This window comes from Oncorhynchus nerka, linkage group LG9b (assembly GCF_034236695.1).
Source record: "Oncorhynchus nerka isolate Pitt River linkage group LG9b, Oner_Uvic_2.0, whole genome shotgun sequence".
In the NCBI taxonomy this organism is placed as follows: Eukaryota; Metazoa; Chordata; class Actinopteri; order Salmoniformes; family Salmonidae; genus Oncorhynchus; species Oncorhynchus nerka.
In genome coordinates this window covers 2,790,030-2,803,496 of record NC_088424.1, presented here as the reverse complement: position 1 = coordinate 2,803,496, position 13,467 = coordinate 2,790,030, and the positions used below count along the sequence as shown (strand labels likewise).

The following is a 13,467-nucleotide window of genomic DNA, read 5'->3' as shown; positions in this document are numbered from 1 at the left end:
GTCAGAAGCCATGAAGGCTTTTACAGTAGTGGCTGAAAGACCCATTGTAATTAAACAGAGAGCAGCCGTATACGGTGGCCCATCTCTCCAGACATGCATCATGGGAAATTATCATGACCTGGCAGATCACAGAGGCCTTGGCAAACAGCCGAACCGGATAGTTAACCCGTGCTGCCCTCAAACCAAGACCGCTAATTATTTACAGGCTGTGTTTCAGCATGTCAATTTCAAATTCAAAACCGTTTGAATTGAGGTGTGTTCCGCCTCCTCATGAATTCACGTAGAAGGCTTTGAGGCTTTACTAAGCCGGACAAACTCTTTTCGAGGAGAGCCCAAACACTTTCACAGTGTTTCCGCAGATCAAGTATGCAGACATTTGCGCAGTCTAGCACAAACTTTTTCCCCCTAGCGTGTTTTATGGCTGCCGCTCACATTGCCTTCAAATGCTGTTTCCCTTATAAATAATAACTTTGGACATGTATGTGTTCCTAAGTGCCTTATTTTCTGTTGTGTTGTCGTTTCTAGTGGAGCATACTGTATGTATGTATGGAGCATAATGTATTTACAGTTTTATTCACGTTTTCAAGTATTGGGTGACAAATCATGCATTCCGATTCTTGCATAGATTTTAATGGACACATACAATGTGTGTAAAATACTTTTTGGCAAGTTGTACTGATTATGATGAGCTAATGCTAAGCCACACTACATGACCGAAAGTATGTGGACACCTGCCCGTCGAACATCTCATTCCAAAATCATAGGCATTAATATGGAGTTTGTCCCCTCTTTGCTGCTATAACAGCCTCCACTCTTCTGGGAAGGCTTTCTACCAGATGTTGGAACATTGCTGCAGGGACTTGCTTCCATTCAGCCACAAAAGCATCAGTGAGGTCGGGCACTGATTAGGCCTGGCTCACAGTCAGCATTCCAATTCATACCCAGGTGTTCGATGGGGTTGAGGTCAGGGCTTTGTGCAGGCTAGTCAAGTTATTTCACACAAATCTCGACAAACCATTTCTGTATGGACCTTGCTTTGTGCATGGGGCATTGTCATGCTTGAAACAAGAAAGGGCCTTCCCCAAACTGTTGCCACAAAGTTGGAAGCACAGAATCGTCTAGAATGTTATTGTATGCTGTAGCGTTAAGATTTCCCTTCACTGAAACTAAGGGCCCTAGCCCAAACCATGAAAAACAGCCCCAGACCATTATTCCTCCTTCACCAAACTTTAGAGTTGACACTATGCATTGGGGCAGGTAGCGTTCTCCTGTCATCTGCCAAACCCAGATTCGTCCATCGGACTGCCAGATGGTGAAGCGTGATTCATCACTCCAGAGAGTGCGTTCCACTACTCCAGAGTCCAATGTCGGCGAGCCTTACACCACTCTAGCCGAAGCTTGGCTTTGCACATGGTGATCTTTGGCTTGCGTGCAGCTGCTCGGCCATGGAAACCCATTTCATGAAACTCCCGACGAACAGTTCTTGTGCCGACGTGTCTTCCAGAGGCAGTTTGGAACTCTGTAGTGAGTGCTACAGGGCGATTATCATTTAGTTCAGTTACCTTCGCTTTCTTGAGTACAGGAACAATGGTGGACATCTTTAAGCAAGTGGGGACAGCAGACTGGGACAGGGAGAGATTGAATATGTCCGTAAACAATCCAGCCAACTGGTCGGCGCATGCTCTGGGGATGTGGCTAGGGATGTCGTCTGGGCCGGCAGACTTGCAAGGGTTAACACGCTTAAATGCCTTACTCATGTCGGCCATGGAGAACGAGAGCTCACTGTCCTCGGGAGATGTGCTGGCCCACATCGGCAGCACTGTGTTTTCCATGAAGTGGGAGGAAAAGGTGTTTAGCTTGTCCGGTAGAAAGATATTGGTGTCCACGACGTGGTTCGATTTCCCTTTATAATCCGTGATTGTCTAGAGTCCCAACCACAATCTCATGTCTGAGCCTTTGAATTGTGACTCCACTTTGTCGCTGTACTGAAGTTTTGCCTGTTTGATTGCCTTACGAGGGTATAACTGGACTGTTCCTACTCAACCATATTCCCAGTCACCTTTCCGTGGTTAAATGCAGTGGTTTGCGCTTTCAGTTTTGTGTGAATGTTGGCATAAATCCATGTTTTTTTGGTTTGGATAGGTTTTAATCGTCACGGTGGGAAAAACATCCCCTATACACTTCCTGCTGAACTCAGTTACCGTGTCAGTATATGCGTTAGTGTTATTCTCGAAGGCAACCTGGAACATATCCCAGTCCGGAATTATCAAAACAATCTTGAAGCATGGATTCCGATTGGTGAGACCAGCGTTGGACAGTCCTTACCATGGGTACATCTTGTTTGAGTTTCTGCCTATAGGAAAGGAGGAGCAGAATGGAGGCGTGATCTGATTTGCCAAAGCGAGGGTTGGGGAGGGCCTTGTAGCCGTCCCGGGAGGGCCTTGTAGCCGTCCCAGAAGGGATAGTAGCAATGTTTTTCATGTGCGAATAACACAGGCAATATGTTGGTAAAACTGCGGTAGCATTTTCCTCAAATTTGCTTTGTTAAACTCTCCAGCTACAATAAATGCGGTCTCAGGATATGTGGTTTCCAGTTTGCATAAAGTTCAGTGAAGTTCTTTGAGGGCTGTCGTAGTATCCAAAAGTTATTTCCAGCTGTATGTAATAATGCCTAAACCTTCTGATGTAATAATATGAGAAGTAACACAAAACATATATATTTAATGCAAAGTTGTTTAGGAGCCAGGAACGAGGCGATCATGTCTATCGGCGCAATCTTGTTCGGGTGAATAAAAATTCCAAGTGTTGGATATCTCTAACTCCGGCTGGATTCCAATAGGAATTACACAAATACTTTGCAAGCCAGCATAATATGACATGCAAGTAGGGTTTCAAAATTCCGGTTGGAGGTTGCGAGGCCTCAAAATAAGGCCTTATGAGACACATAATGTATTTTCATAAAGAGTTTAATTATAATGAAAACGTTTTTTCACGGTGACTATTATAATTTTGAGTAATGACGACAAAATCACTTTAAGTAACAGTACTCGGGTATATTAAGTGCAAAGTGGTTTCCTCAAGGTTTGTCTAACGACACCACATTGGGGTTTACAATGGAGTCAACTTGACCTCTGATTGGCATTAGGCATGCTGCTCATGCTACCACGAATGAGATAGTTCACATGTAGTGGATGGGGAGACGTTATTCACCACAATGGAAGGAGTATAAGGAGAGGGAATGGTAAAACATTCTAACTTCTTTCACTCTTTAAAAACAAAATGTATGGTCTCTTCAAGTGTTGCCTGTCTGCGTGGCTTTTCTAATGCTCTTCTTTTCTGATGTATCAGACCAGAGCTGCAGTGTTGTGTTCCCCTTGGGAAGTAATTACAGAGGGGTATCCTCCTACCTCTCTAACCCCCCCCCCCCCCCGGAGCACGGACCAGAGGGTCCAGTGGGAAGAAGTTTCAGTGGTTCTTTGACCTGAGAACTTGGAGAAGGGCTGGGTGTGAGTGTGAGTTAAAGAATTGTGGATGAAAGTTGGAGTTGGTGATCTCACTGATCTGTGGGAAAGTGTGTTGAGTGATCGGTGTGATGTTGCTTGATGGTGTTAAGGTCAGTGTTGAAGAGGGTATCTTGGAAAGTTAAGTGTTTTCAGTTGAGTAATTATATTCTAAAGTTGGTTATCGTCCTGGAGATCATTTCTGGACCCCAAATGTATTGTTAAGTGTAACAAAATAACTTTTGTGAGCTTACATGTTACTTTTTCAGAGCTTGGCTAAAAAGAAAGTGACATCTGTGGTTTTATACAAGCTTAAGTTGGTAATTGGTAACACCTCATGGAAGGCAATTAAGTTAACCCCCTGGGCAGAGGCTTGCATTTTTCAGAGCAAATAAAATAGACTGAGTGTACAAAACATTATGAACACATGCTCTTTCCATGACATAGACTGATCAGGTGAATCCAGGTGAAAGCTATGATCCCTTATTAATGTCACTTGTTAAATCCACTTCAGTCAGTGTAGCTGAAGGGGAGGAGACAGGTTAAAGAATGATTTTTAAGTCTTGAAACATTTGAGACATAGATTGTGTATGCGTACCATTCAGAGGGTGAATGGGCAAGACAAAATATTTAAGTGCCTTTGAACGGGGCATGGTAGGAGGTGCTGTGTTTTTTCGTCAAGAATGGTTCACCACCCAAAGGACATCCAGCCAACTTGACAGAGCTGTGAAAAGCATTGGAGTCAACATGAGCCAGCATCCCTTTCAACACCTTGTAGAGTCCATGCTCCGACGAATTGAGGCTGTTCTGAGGGCAACGGGGGGGGGGGGGCCTAACTCACTACCGGGTGAGTGGGATGTTATCCAGATTTTTTTTAAATATAGCAATTTTCTCACTGGGGAGTGTTTTATGGAAAAGTTTGGGGAATAGTGGTACTTACTGCAATGTTCAAGAAAACCAGTTCCACCTAAGAACATAAATGACATCATGTCAGCTGTTCAACAAAGATAAATGGTGGCAGAATTTTGGGTTCGAGTCTTTGCATTCACCCCAGGTAACATCACCACGTTTCGGTTTCGTTTAGATTATTAAACAATAATCACCGTTTTCCATTTTTGTGTTTTTTATTGCAACTTTTTCATTTAATGCGTTATGTGGGTTGAATGCTGTAACAACACAGAATAAAACAATACAAGGACAAAAAATGAATGGTAGTGACTGCCTAGTACTGCTAGTTTATTGGATTACTTAATTATTTAAGTCCAAGACATCTCGTCTCTATAGAGATGCTGCCTATACTGATGTCTGACAATATACTGTCCGATCTAAGTAAATAAGGCATAATTGAGCGCTGAATATCAACTATCAATCACTTAGATCCTGTATTTTCAGGTAGAGATACCTCGCGAAGCAAATGCTTTCTATCCCTCTCAATCGCTCGTTCTCTCTTTGTTTGCTCTGTCTGCTACACACTGCTCTTAGAATTTTCTCTACTTTTGCATATTTTTGATACTGAATGTTATCAGATCTTCAACCAAAACCTAACATTAGATAAAGGGAACACAAGCGAACAAATAACACAACCATTACATACTTATTTAATTTATTTCATAAACAATGCAACACCCAATACCCCTGTGTGTAAAAGTAATTGCACCCTTACACTCAATAACTAGTTGTGCCACCTTTCAGCTGCAATGACTCCAACCAAACACTTCCTGTAGTTGTTGATCAGTCTCTCACGTCGCTGTGGAGTAATTTTGGCCCACCCTTCCATGCAGAACTGCTGTAACTCAGCGACATTTGTGAGTTTTCAAGCATGAACTGCTTGTTTCAAATCCTGCCGCAACATCTCAATTAGTTGTTTAAAAAACGGTTTATCACTCAGCACTATAAAACGGCCACCATATTTAAACATTTTTTAACAGAAATCAGCAAACTTAGGACTTTTTGTGTGTTATTTTGAGTACTGTATATGTTGAAGTATTGAGTGTATTGACTATCAGTAAGTGCAGTGTGGATGTGAGATTACATAGTTCAGATGTTTAGTACTGGAGCTGTTGAGTACTGGAGCTGTTGAGTACTGGAGCTGTTGAGTACTGGAGCTGTTGAGTACTGTAGATGTTGAGTACTGGAGCTGTTGAGTACTGGAGCTGTTGAGTACTGTAGATGTTGAGTACTGGAGCTGTTGAGTACTGGAGCTGTTGAGTACTGTAGATGTTGAGTACTGGAGCTGTTGAGTACTGGAGCTGTTGAGTACTGTAGATGTTGAGTACTGGAGCTGTTGAGTACTAGAGCTGTTGAGTACTGTAGATGTTGAGTACTGGAGCTGTTGAGTACTGGAGCTGTTGAGTACTGTAGATGTTGAGTACTGTAGATGTTGAGTACTGTAGATGTTGAGTACTGGAGCTGTTGAGTACTGGAGCTGTTGAGTACTGGAGCTGTTGAGTACTGGAGCTGTTGAGTACTGGAGCTGTTGAGTACTGGAGCTGTTGAGTACTGGAGCTGTTGAGTACTGGAGCTGTTGAGTACTGGAGCTGTTGAGTACTAGAGCTGTTGAGTACTGTAGATGTTGAGTACTGGAGCTGTTGAGTACTGGAGCTGTTGAGTACTGTAGATGTTGAGTACTGTAGATGTTGAGTACTGTAGCTAGCCTTGGTGTCCTACAGTCTATGGACTTGGAATCCAGAACGATGATCAACAATGCTGATGTTGGTTTGAAGGGTGATGTTGAGTGTTGAGAGCTGGGAGGTGTGGGGGTTCATCTCCAGTGAGGAGATCTCCATTATTTATAACACTCACTGTGACCTACTTTGCAGCACAGCAGTAACCACTCGCCCGCTGTATTTCAAAAAGCATCTATCTTTAACTAAGGGACAGGGGGCGCGTACACACTTACACTCTCAAGCAACATACATGTGCACATGAAAGTGAAGCCTTATAAACGCAAAGCCTTACATAAAGCATACCGTTTGTGTGCAACCTATCACTCGAGCACATACATACCATTAGGCACGCACGAGCGTGCAGACTCACACACACACACACACACACACACTGCATCTGCCCTCTCTCCTGTTGTACCTGGCCTTCTAAATGGTGTCTAAATTGTTCCCATTGTTTCTCTCAATCACCCACTGACTTTATTGCTTCTTATTTATGCCTGTGCCGCCGGAGACCAAAAATTGTGCCGCAGTAAAACCGTAGAGGAGAGGAGGGGAAGGCAAGACTCCAGTTTTTCTTTTTAGGGATGGGGCCTCCACATCGCAAATGAGAAAATATCATTTTTTGCGAGAGAGTGCTGTGCAGTGTCTCTGTTCTCCAACCAAAGACTGATGTGAGTATGTGGAATGGAGAGGATTACTGTGAAGGTGCAAGCTCTGCAGTCTGATAAAGCGATAAGACTGTGTTGCGGCTACTAATGAGATGTAGCCTGGTGGCCTTCTGTTAGAGAGAGAGAACACTGGAACAGAACTATTCATTTCATTCTCTCTCAGAGGGAGCCCCATAAAAATAGTTCTTGCTGTAAATTCTCTGTGTGTGTGTGTCTGCGTGCGTGTGTGTGTGTGTGTGTGTGTCTGCGTGCGTGTGTGTCTGTGTCTGTTTTCATGTGTGTCTGTGTCCGTTTGTGGGTGTGTGTGTTTGGTCATTAACTGTGTAATATATGTCCTCTTTGTGGGTTCTGTGTCGTTCCCACACTCCCAATGTCACTGAGGTAGCTGTCTAGACTAGAGTGGTACAGCTCCAAGCTGGAATAGTAATGATACCGAGTAGAGGGGATTCAGACCCACAGAACAACAAATCTCGATTCAGATTAAATTGAAGGGCCTTTATATTCTGATGTTGTTTCAATTGCTGTATGGTTTCAACATGAGAAGGGGAATTCTAAAGCCTGAGGAAAGGTATGGGCTAGGCAGGCAACATAGGATTTTATATTGGTGAGTCAACTGGGAATCAGTTAGGCTGGGAATCAATCTGTTTGTGCGTTGATTGAGCCGAGATATACAGCGTTTCCTGGGAATGCTATCTCTGTGAACACAGGAACATTGCTGTTAAAAGGCACATTGACAACAACGTGCTGTTGGATCGTATCCCGGCCTTAATCTATTTACACTGAACTGCATTCACTCTCAGTCTTTCCACAAACGACTTTACATTTACACCCTTACTGTGTGCTTGGTCTACCATGTTTACACCACATGCTGTGCATATATCTACGCATCCGTCTGACTATTGTTGTACATACAGTATACATTGAAGCTCCGCATGTACAGACCACTCGGTCTTGTTTGTATACTCGTGTCCATTCTGTCCATCTACTCTATTTCTATCTCTCGTCTGTCTGTCCTGTATAGACAGAGTGCTCTACACTCTTAGAAGTAAAGGAGCCTGGAAGAACCATTTGGGGTTCTAAACATTGCCACACTGGAGGAACCTTTCCAGTTCAAAAAGGTTCCTCGAGGAGCCCCCATGTAAAGGTTCAAACCGGAACCTTTTTTTATGATGGAAGGGTTGAATTTTGAACCTTTTAAATAATATATTGTAGAGGTGGCAGCCTATCAGAAGATTGGAGTCATGGCTTATTGGAGGCGTGGCTTTTCAGCTAGTTCTTTTTGGCCACCCGTTACAGTAAATGTAATTCCTGTTCCGCATGTTAAGTTTGTACACTGCAGCTTTCAATTTCCTTGAATATTTACACATATTACATGTTTGAACATAATGTTAAAATTGCTGATTACATATGGTAATAAAGTGGTAACTATTTACATTTTGGGATTTGAAGCTACAAAACTGTCAGTGTTCAACTTTAACATGTGATGACAATACAACAGAATAGGAAGGGCATTTACTCCCACCGGTGGCCTGAAAAGATCTAGCTGAAAGCCACGCACCTACTAAGCCATGCCTCCAGTCCAGGGTTTCTTCTGGAATGGTTCCTTGAATAACTCCAGGGTTCCTTGAGGATCTCTAGGGTTCATCGAATCACAACTAATTCTTAGAGTGTATATCTGCTCCTCCTGCATTTACCAGTTGTTTTCTCTCCACTGTTTCTCCACTGGGCTCCGGGCTAGTTGTTTATCCTGCCCCATGCCCCGTAATGGAGGCGCGTGAGAGTCCCCTCATGTGCCTAGTTTCACTGACAAGTTCTTTCCTTCTCCTTCAGAATTGGGGCTGAATATAAACAAGCGTCCTTTTAATCAGTTTAAACTCTCCAAGCACAGCTTGTTATTCAGAAAAATGTTGGGGTGTTTTTTTTTTACCCTCCTCGGTGAGCTAGTAACAGCTTCTCTTCATTATGCATTCCTGGCAGAGGAGCCAACTTTTAGCACGGCACAAGACCTGTGTACGTGTGTGTTAATGCAAATGTGGGTTCTTATCTCTTTGTTTATACCTGTTTTTTCCCCCACAAACTTGTGCACAATGTACGCTCATGTCCTTACAATCTCACACCTCTATCACCATCCCATTCACTATCCATTCAACAACATACAAGATAACAAATACCATACACACCTCTATCATTCCCCCATCGAAGCCTCCTACGCACCGTATAACCTTCCCTGCTATGCTACAGGAATACTAGACATTAATAGAGCGATGTCCTTGTGGCCAAGTTTGGAGGGGATTTCAGAATATGTCCGTGTGGTTGACAAAGGGAGGGGTGGTTCGGGGGTGTGGGAGCAAGGTGTGAGGGGACCTTGGCATAGATGGGGGAAAAAGGGAGATGGAGGTGGAGGAACCCTGGCTGAGTTGCCCACCGTGGGACAGGAAGGATGTGACCCCGCGACCTCTCACATAGAGAGGCGTCTGTTTTCTGACAGAGTGTCATCAGGTCCAGATAAAACCGACCACTCCAACTCCCCACTGTGGCCCGTCCACAGTCACACGCCTGCTGACCGGCTTACACGCCCGACACGTACCGAGAGTCCTTCAGACTGCCGCCGCGTGTCGAACACCGCCAGGTGTTATAAACGAGCACTCACACAAACAGTGTGCGATAGTGCCATGCAGTGTCATGCACGCACCTATTCACATATTAAGTATTCATATTCAGGCTTGAATGCACAAACATGCATCTCTCTCTGACTCTAACACACACACACACACATACTCTCTCACTCACACACAAGTTTGCCTGTGGAACATCTCCTGCAGTGAGCAGAATTGGGCTGTCAGTCAAAGGGACATCCTTAAAAGGGCACATAACCCTGAAGGAGACAGAGATGAATGAAATATCACCACACACACTGCTGAATCACTTAGCCCAGCAGTTCCAAACAAACTCATTCACCTGGACCATACACAGTCTGATACACCAATCCAAGAGAACCCAACCAACACACACACACAGTAGCTAGTTCCATCTCCATTTGGCAATGGAGTTTTGTTGGATTTGAATGACGGCAGTGCCTTCTACCCAATATCATCCTCAAAACAATATAATCCAAAGATGATTTCTCAAAGGCTTGTGTATTCCGCCCATCTCTCCATCATCTGTTGACCTGTGTCCGTTTGTCTGTCGAATGCCTTGTGGATCACCAACGTCTCGTAACTCAAACCATCTCGTTACCGCAATAACAACCCTCACTTGCCTCGTCATGTTCAGTGGGGAGAAAACAGTTTGAAACGTGAGAGTGAAATCTGACTTTGTCTAATAAGAACACAGATTTCCAATTTCGTTGGCAAAACATTTTGGGTGATGTTCCCTACTGAACATGATCCGACTTCCTGAACTTTGACCCGGACTTCATGAACATTACTCTAACAACAAACTCTCTTTGTTGTTTGGCACCAAAACAGGAAATGTTCACGCCGGAGTGCAAGTTTAAGGAGTCGGTGTTTGAGAATTACTACGTGATCTACTCGTCCACTGTGTACCGGCAGCAGGAGTCCGGTCGGGCCTGGTTTCTAGGCCTTACCAAGGAAGGCCAGGTCATGAAGGGGAACAGGGTCAAGAAAACCAAGCCCTCCTCACACTTTGTCCCCAGGCCCATTGAAGGTAAGGCATCTGAATGAATCTGCTGTCTCATCTGTGTATTGTCTTTTGCAGGTTTTGATCGCCTGGAGTAAGTTGGTTGAAGCCCTTATATGGTCAAATCAGGGCCCTCTTTAAAAAAAAAAAAACATTTTCACGCACAGATTTGATCGTACATTGTGCGTACGATCAAATCCACAGCAACATTGTGATTTATAAATCTTGAACTTGACGAACGGAAATAAGTGATTTACTTGGATTTGCATGACATTTCTTGATTTATAAACGAAACGCTTTTATGTGATATACACAACATTATTAGAGTGTATACCGGTACTCATTTTACAAATTGCATTTCTTCACACTGCCGCTACAGTTTTCCTCATTCTAATATTAAGTACAAAAGGTTTTATAAACATGGCCCCTGGGGGATAATGTTTGACCTATGTGGTCAAATACTTTAGCTGTATTTATTTACTTTGCACAATGGAACCAATTAAATACTCACACAAGTGGGTAACACTTTATAATTATGTCCAGTGATAAATAATGTATATGTTTTTTAGAAATAGTCTGCCCACCATTTTAGTATTCATTATTCCTACACTTTTCTTTTTATGTCAGTAAGCTAGTTATTCATGCATTTTTAAACAATGTATTGCTGCTTTATAAGGCCATGTAAAAGGTGTTTAATATAAATACTTATTTATATTAGATGTTTGCAGTAGGCTACCTGACCTAAAGAAAGCACTATCTATACTTTATAAACAACCTGTTTATAAAGGACCTGAGTTATTACTCCCAAAAAGCTGGACATGCCATTAGTAGACATTCCAGCAGTACCTGAGGTCTCAAAATTACCTAAAACATAACCATGGTGAAAGAGTAACCACCCAACACAGGAAGTTACATTTTTAAGGACAGATATTTAATATTTTATTCCAAAACAGGTCCCAAGAGTAACTTCCTACACTCTGTGGGAGTCCCTGAGCTCGATCTGACTTTGTCTCTCTGTTTGCCCATCCATCTCCTCATTATTTGTCCTCCATGTTCTCCTCTATCCCCCACTGCTTCCTGCTTCGTACTCTACTACATACACCCTGTGCAGTGTGTATGTACAGGGAGCCGTCGCTGCATGAGATCGAGGAGAAACAGCGCTCCAGGAAGAGCTCAGGGACTCCCACCATGAACGGAGGGAAAGCTGTCAACCAGAACTCCTAGCAGCAGGGCCCCAAGGGTGGGGGGCCCGGGACCCCCCTCTCTTAAATAGAGGGGAGAGAGGCTACAGACCCCCTCAACAACATGCCCTCTGAAGGGATGGGCCGCCACGAGGGGGAGGAGCTACACCCAAGATGACAAAAAACTGAACTCTCGCCTGTGAAAATCTTTTAGACGAATATCAAGATAAACCCAGAGGAAAAACAAAAAAAAACAACGACAAACATTTTCAATCAGGAGTTGACCTAGGTTTTATGCAAAAAAAAGAAAAAAAAAGCTGTGAGAAAGGAATGGTGGTCTCTTCACAATACAAATATCTATCGTTTCCAATTTAAGCTGTGAAAAATTAGCTTTAAAGACATGTTTAATTTCCCATGCATTGATTTTATGAATGCTATGGCACCCTCACATGCTTAATTGTGTTACTGTTGTCCAATAATAACAATATTACTTATGTGTTGATAACTCTTCATCCCAATTTAGTATCATGGGTGTTCTGTTTTTCGTTTGAGACTGTAGACATGAAAAATTGTTGTTATTTTTTTATTGCTTGACATTGATTGCACTTTCACACTGCATACACTGGTGTGAGGGTAAAGAACGAATATATATGAGAAGTCGCTGGTGGGCTCGGTAGGAACAGGAATGGGTGAGTGGGATGGCTTTTGCTCAAGTGATGTACTGTCGGTGTGGAATATCTCCTATGTCCACATACTCTTTGATATGACAGGACTAGACAACTGAAATCAATATGGTGGCTACTCCACCAAGCCTCATAGTAGTCCTCTAGCATATTATGGTGCGTTCGAGTGCGGATGGAAATGTGGAAATACAAGTTCCCGACCCAGAAATAATGATTGAACGACCCTCAAAGTCTGAGTTCCAAGTGGGAAACACGGTCCAGAATGAAGATACTGAAGTTTACGAGGTGTGACCTTTCACCTTTTCGACCACTAGACGATAAAAGAAAGCCATTTACAACCGTAACCATCTGATTAATGTAGCTCGGTGGATCCATACAGTATATAGTTTGACATATTGTCAACATAAGCAATGTTAGCTAGATTAGCCATCTAGCAAGAATGTCAGTGGTTGAAGAGTTATTCTGACTTCAAAAGCACTTGAAAGCACTCATGTTGTATATACAACTTCACCAACTGGGAAATATTAGATTCGGAGGACCGTTCGAATGCACCATTACTCTCAATGATCCAGTCCTGTGAACTTAATGGTCAAGAGGGAAAGGATAGCCTTGTAATATTATCAATACTCTGGCAAAGTGGATATAGCCAGGAGGAAAAAAAGATTGATAGAGCTTCTGGTTGTTTTTGTTTGGTGTGCCAGTACTAATAAGGGCATTTCTTTCTAATAAGGTCTGGGTTGGCCAATCCTGGGGGGAAATGCAATATTCTCTCCAGAAAAGGAAACTTGGCTAGCATCCGCCAATCAAGGATTCTTTCATGAACAGGTCTACTTCACCTCTTTATGAGCTTTGACAAGACTTTCTTCGAAGTGCGTCAGAGAATGCTTTTAGTCGGTACAAATAAATCATGAAAATGTCCTTGGGAAGGCACGTTGTTGTGGCTTGTGTAAGGGCCCAGCAGACAGGCTGCTTGGGGCTGAGGTGATTGTGAAAGCTATCCAAGTCCCAATACTCTTAAGAAGCTTCCTCTCCTTGTGTCTTTATCTTTGTTATCAGTACACTGAGCAGACTAGAAATGTCACAATAATCGGTTGATGGGGTGTAGCGCATTCATTTTATGTAATTAGTCT

General features: G+C 43.1%; 1 protein-coding gene across 2 annotated transcripts in view; it reads left to right on the top strand.

Annotated features, from left to right (window-relative positions):
- LOC115114109 (fibroblast growth factor 12) overlaps positions 1 to 13,263 on the top strand; it is a 73,800-nt gene extending 60,537 nt beyond the window's left edge. For both annotated transcript variants that reach the window (XM_029642102.2, XM_029642099.2), the window contains 2 exons: positions 10,302 to 10,500; positions 11,585 to 13,263. In XM_029642102.2, the coding sequence (XP_029497962.1) occupies positions 10,302 to 10,500; positions 11,585 to 11,697 (312 nt within the window). In that variant the 3' untranslated portion in view covers positions 11,698 to 13,263. The remainder of the gene's footprint in view (positions 1 to 10,301; positions 10,501 to 11,584) is intronic.
- Positions 13,264 to 13,467: the final 204 nt, after the last annotated feature.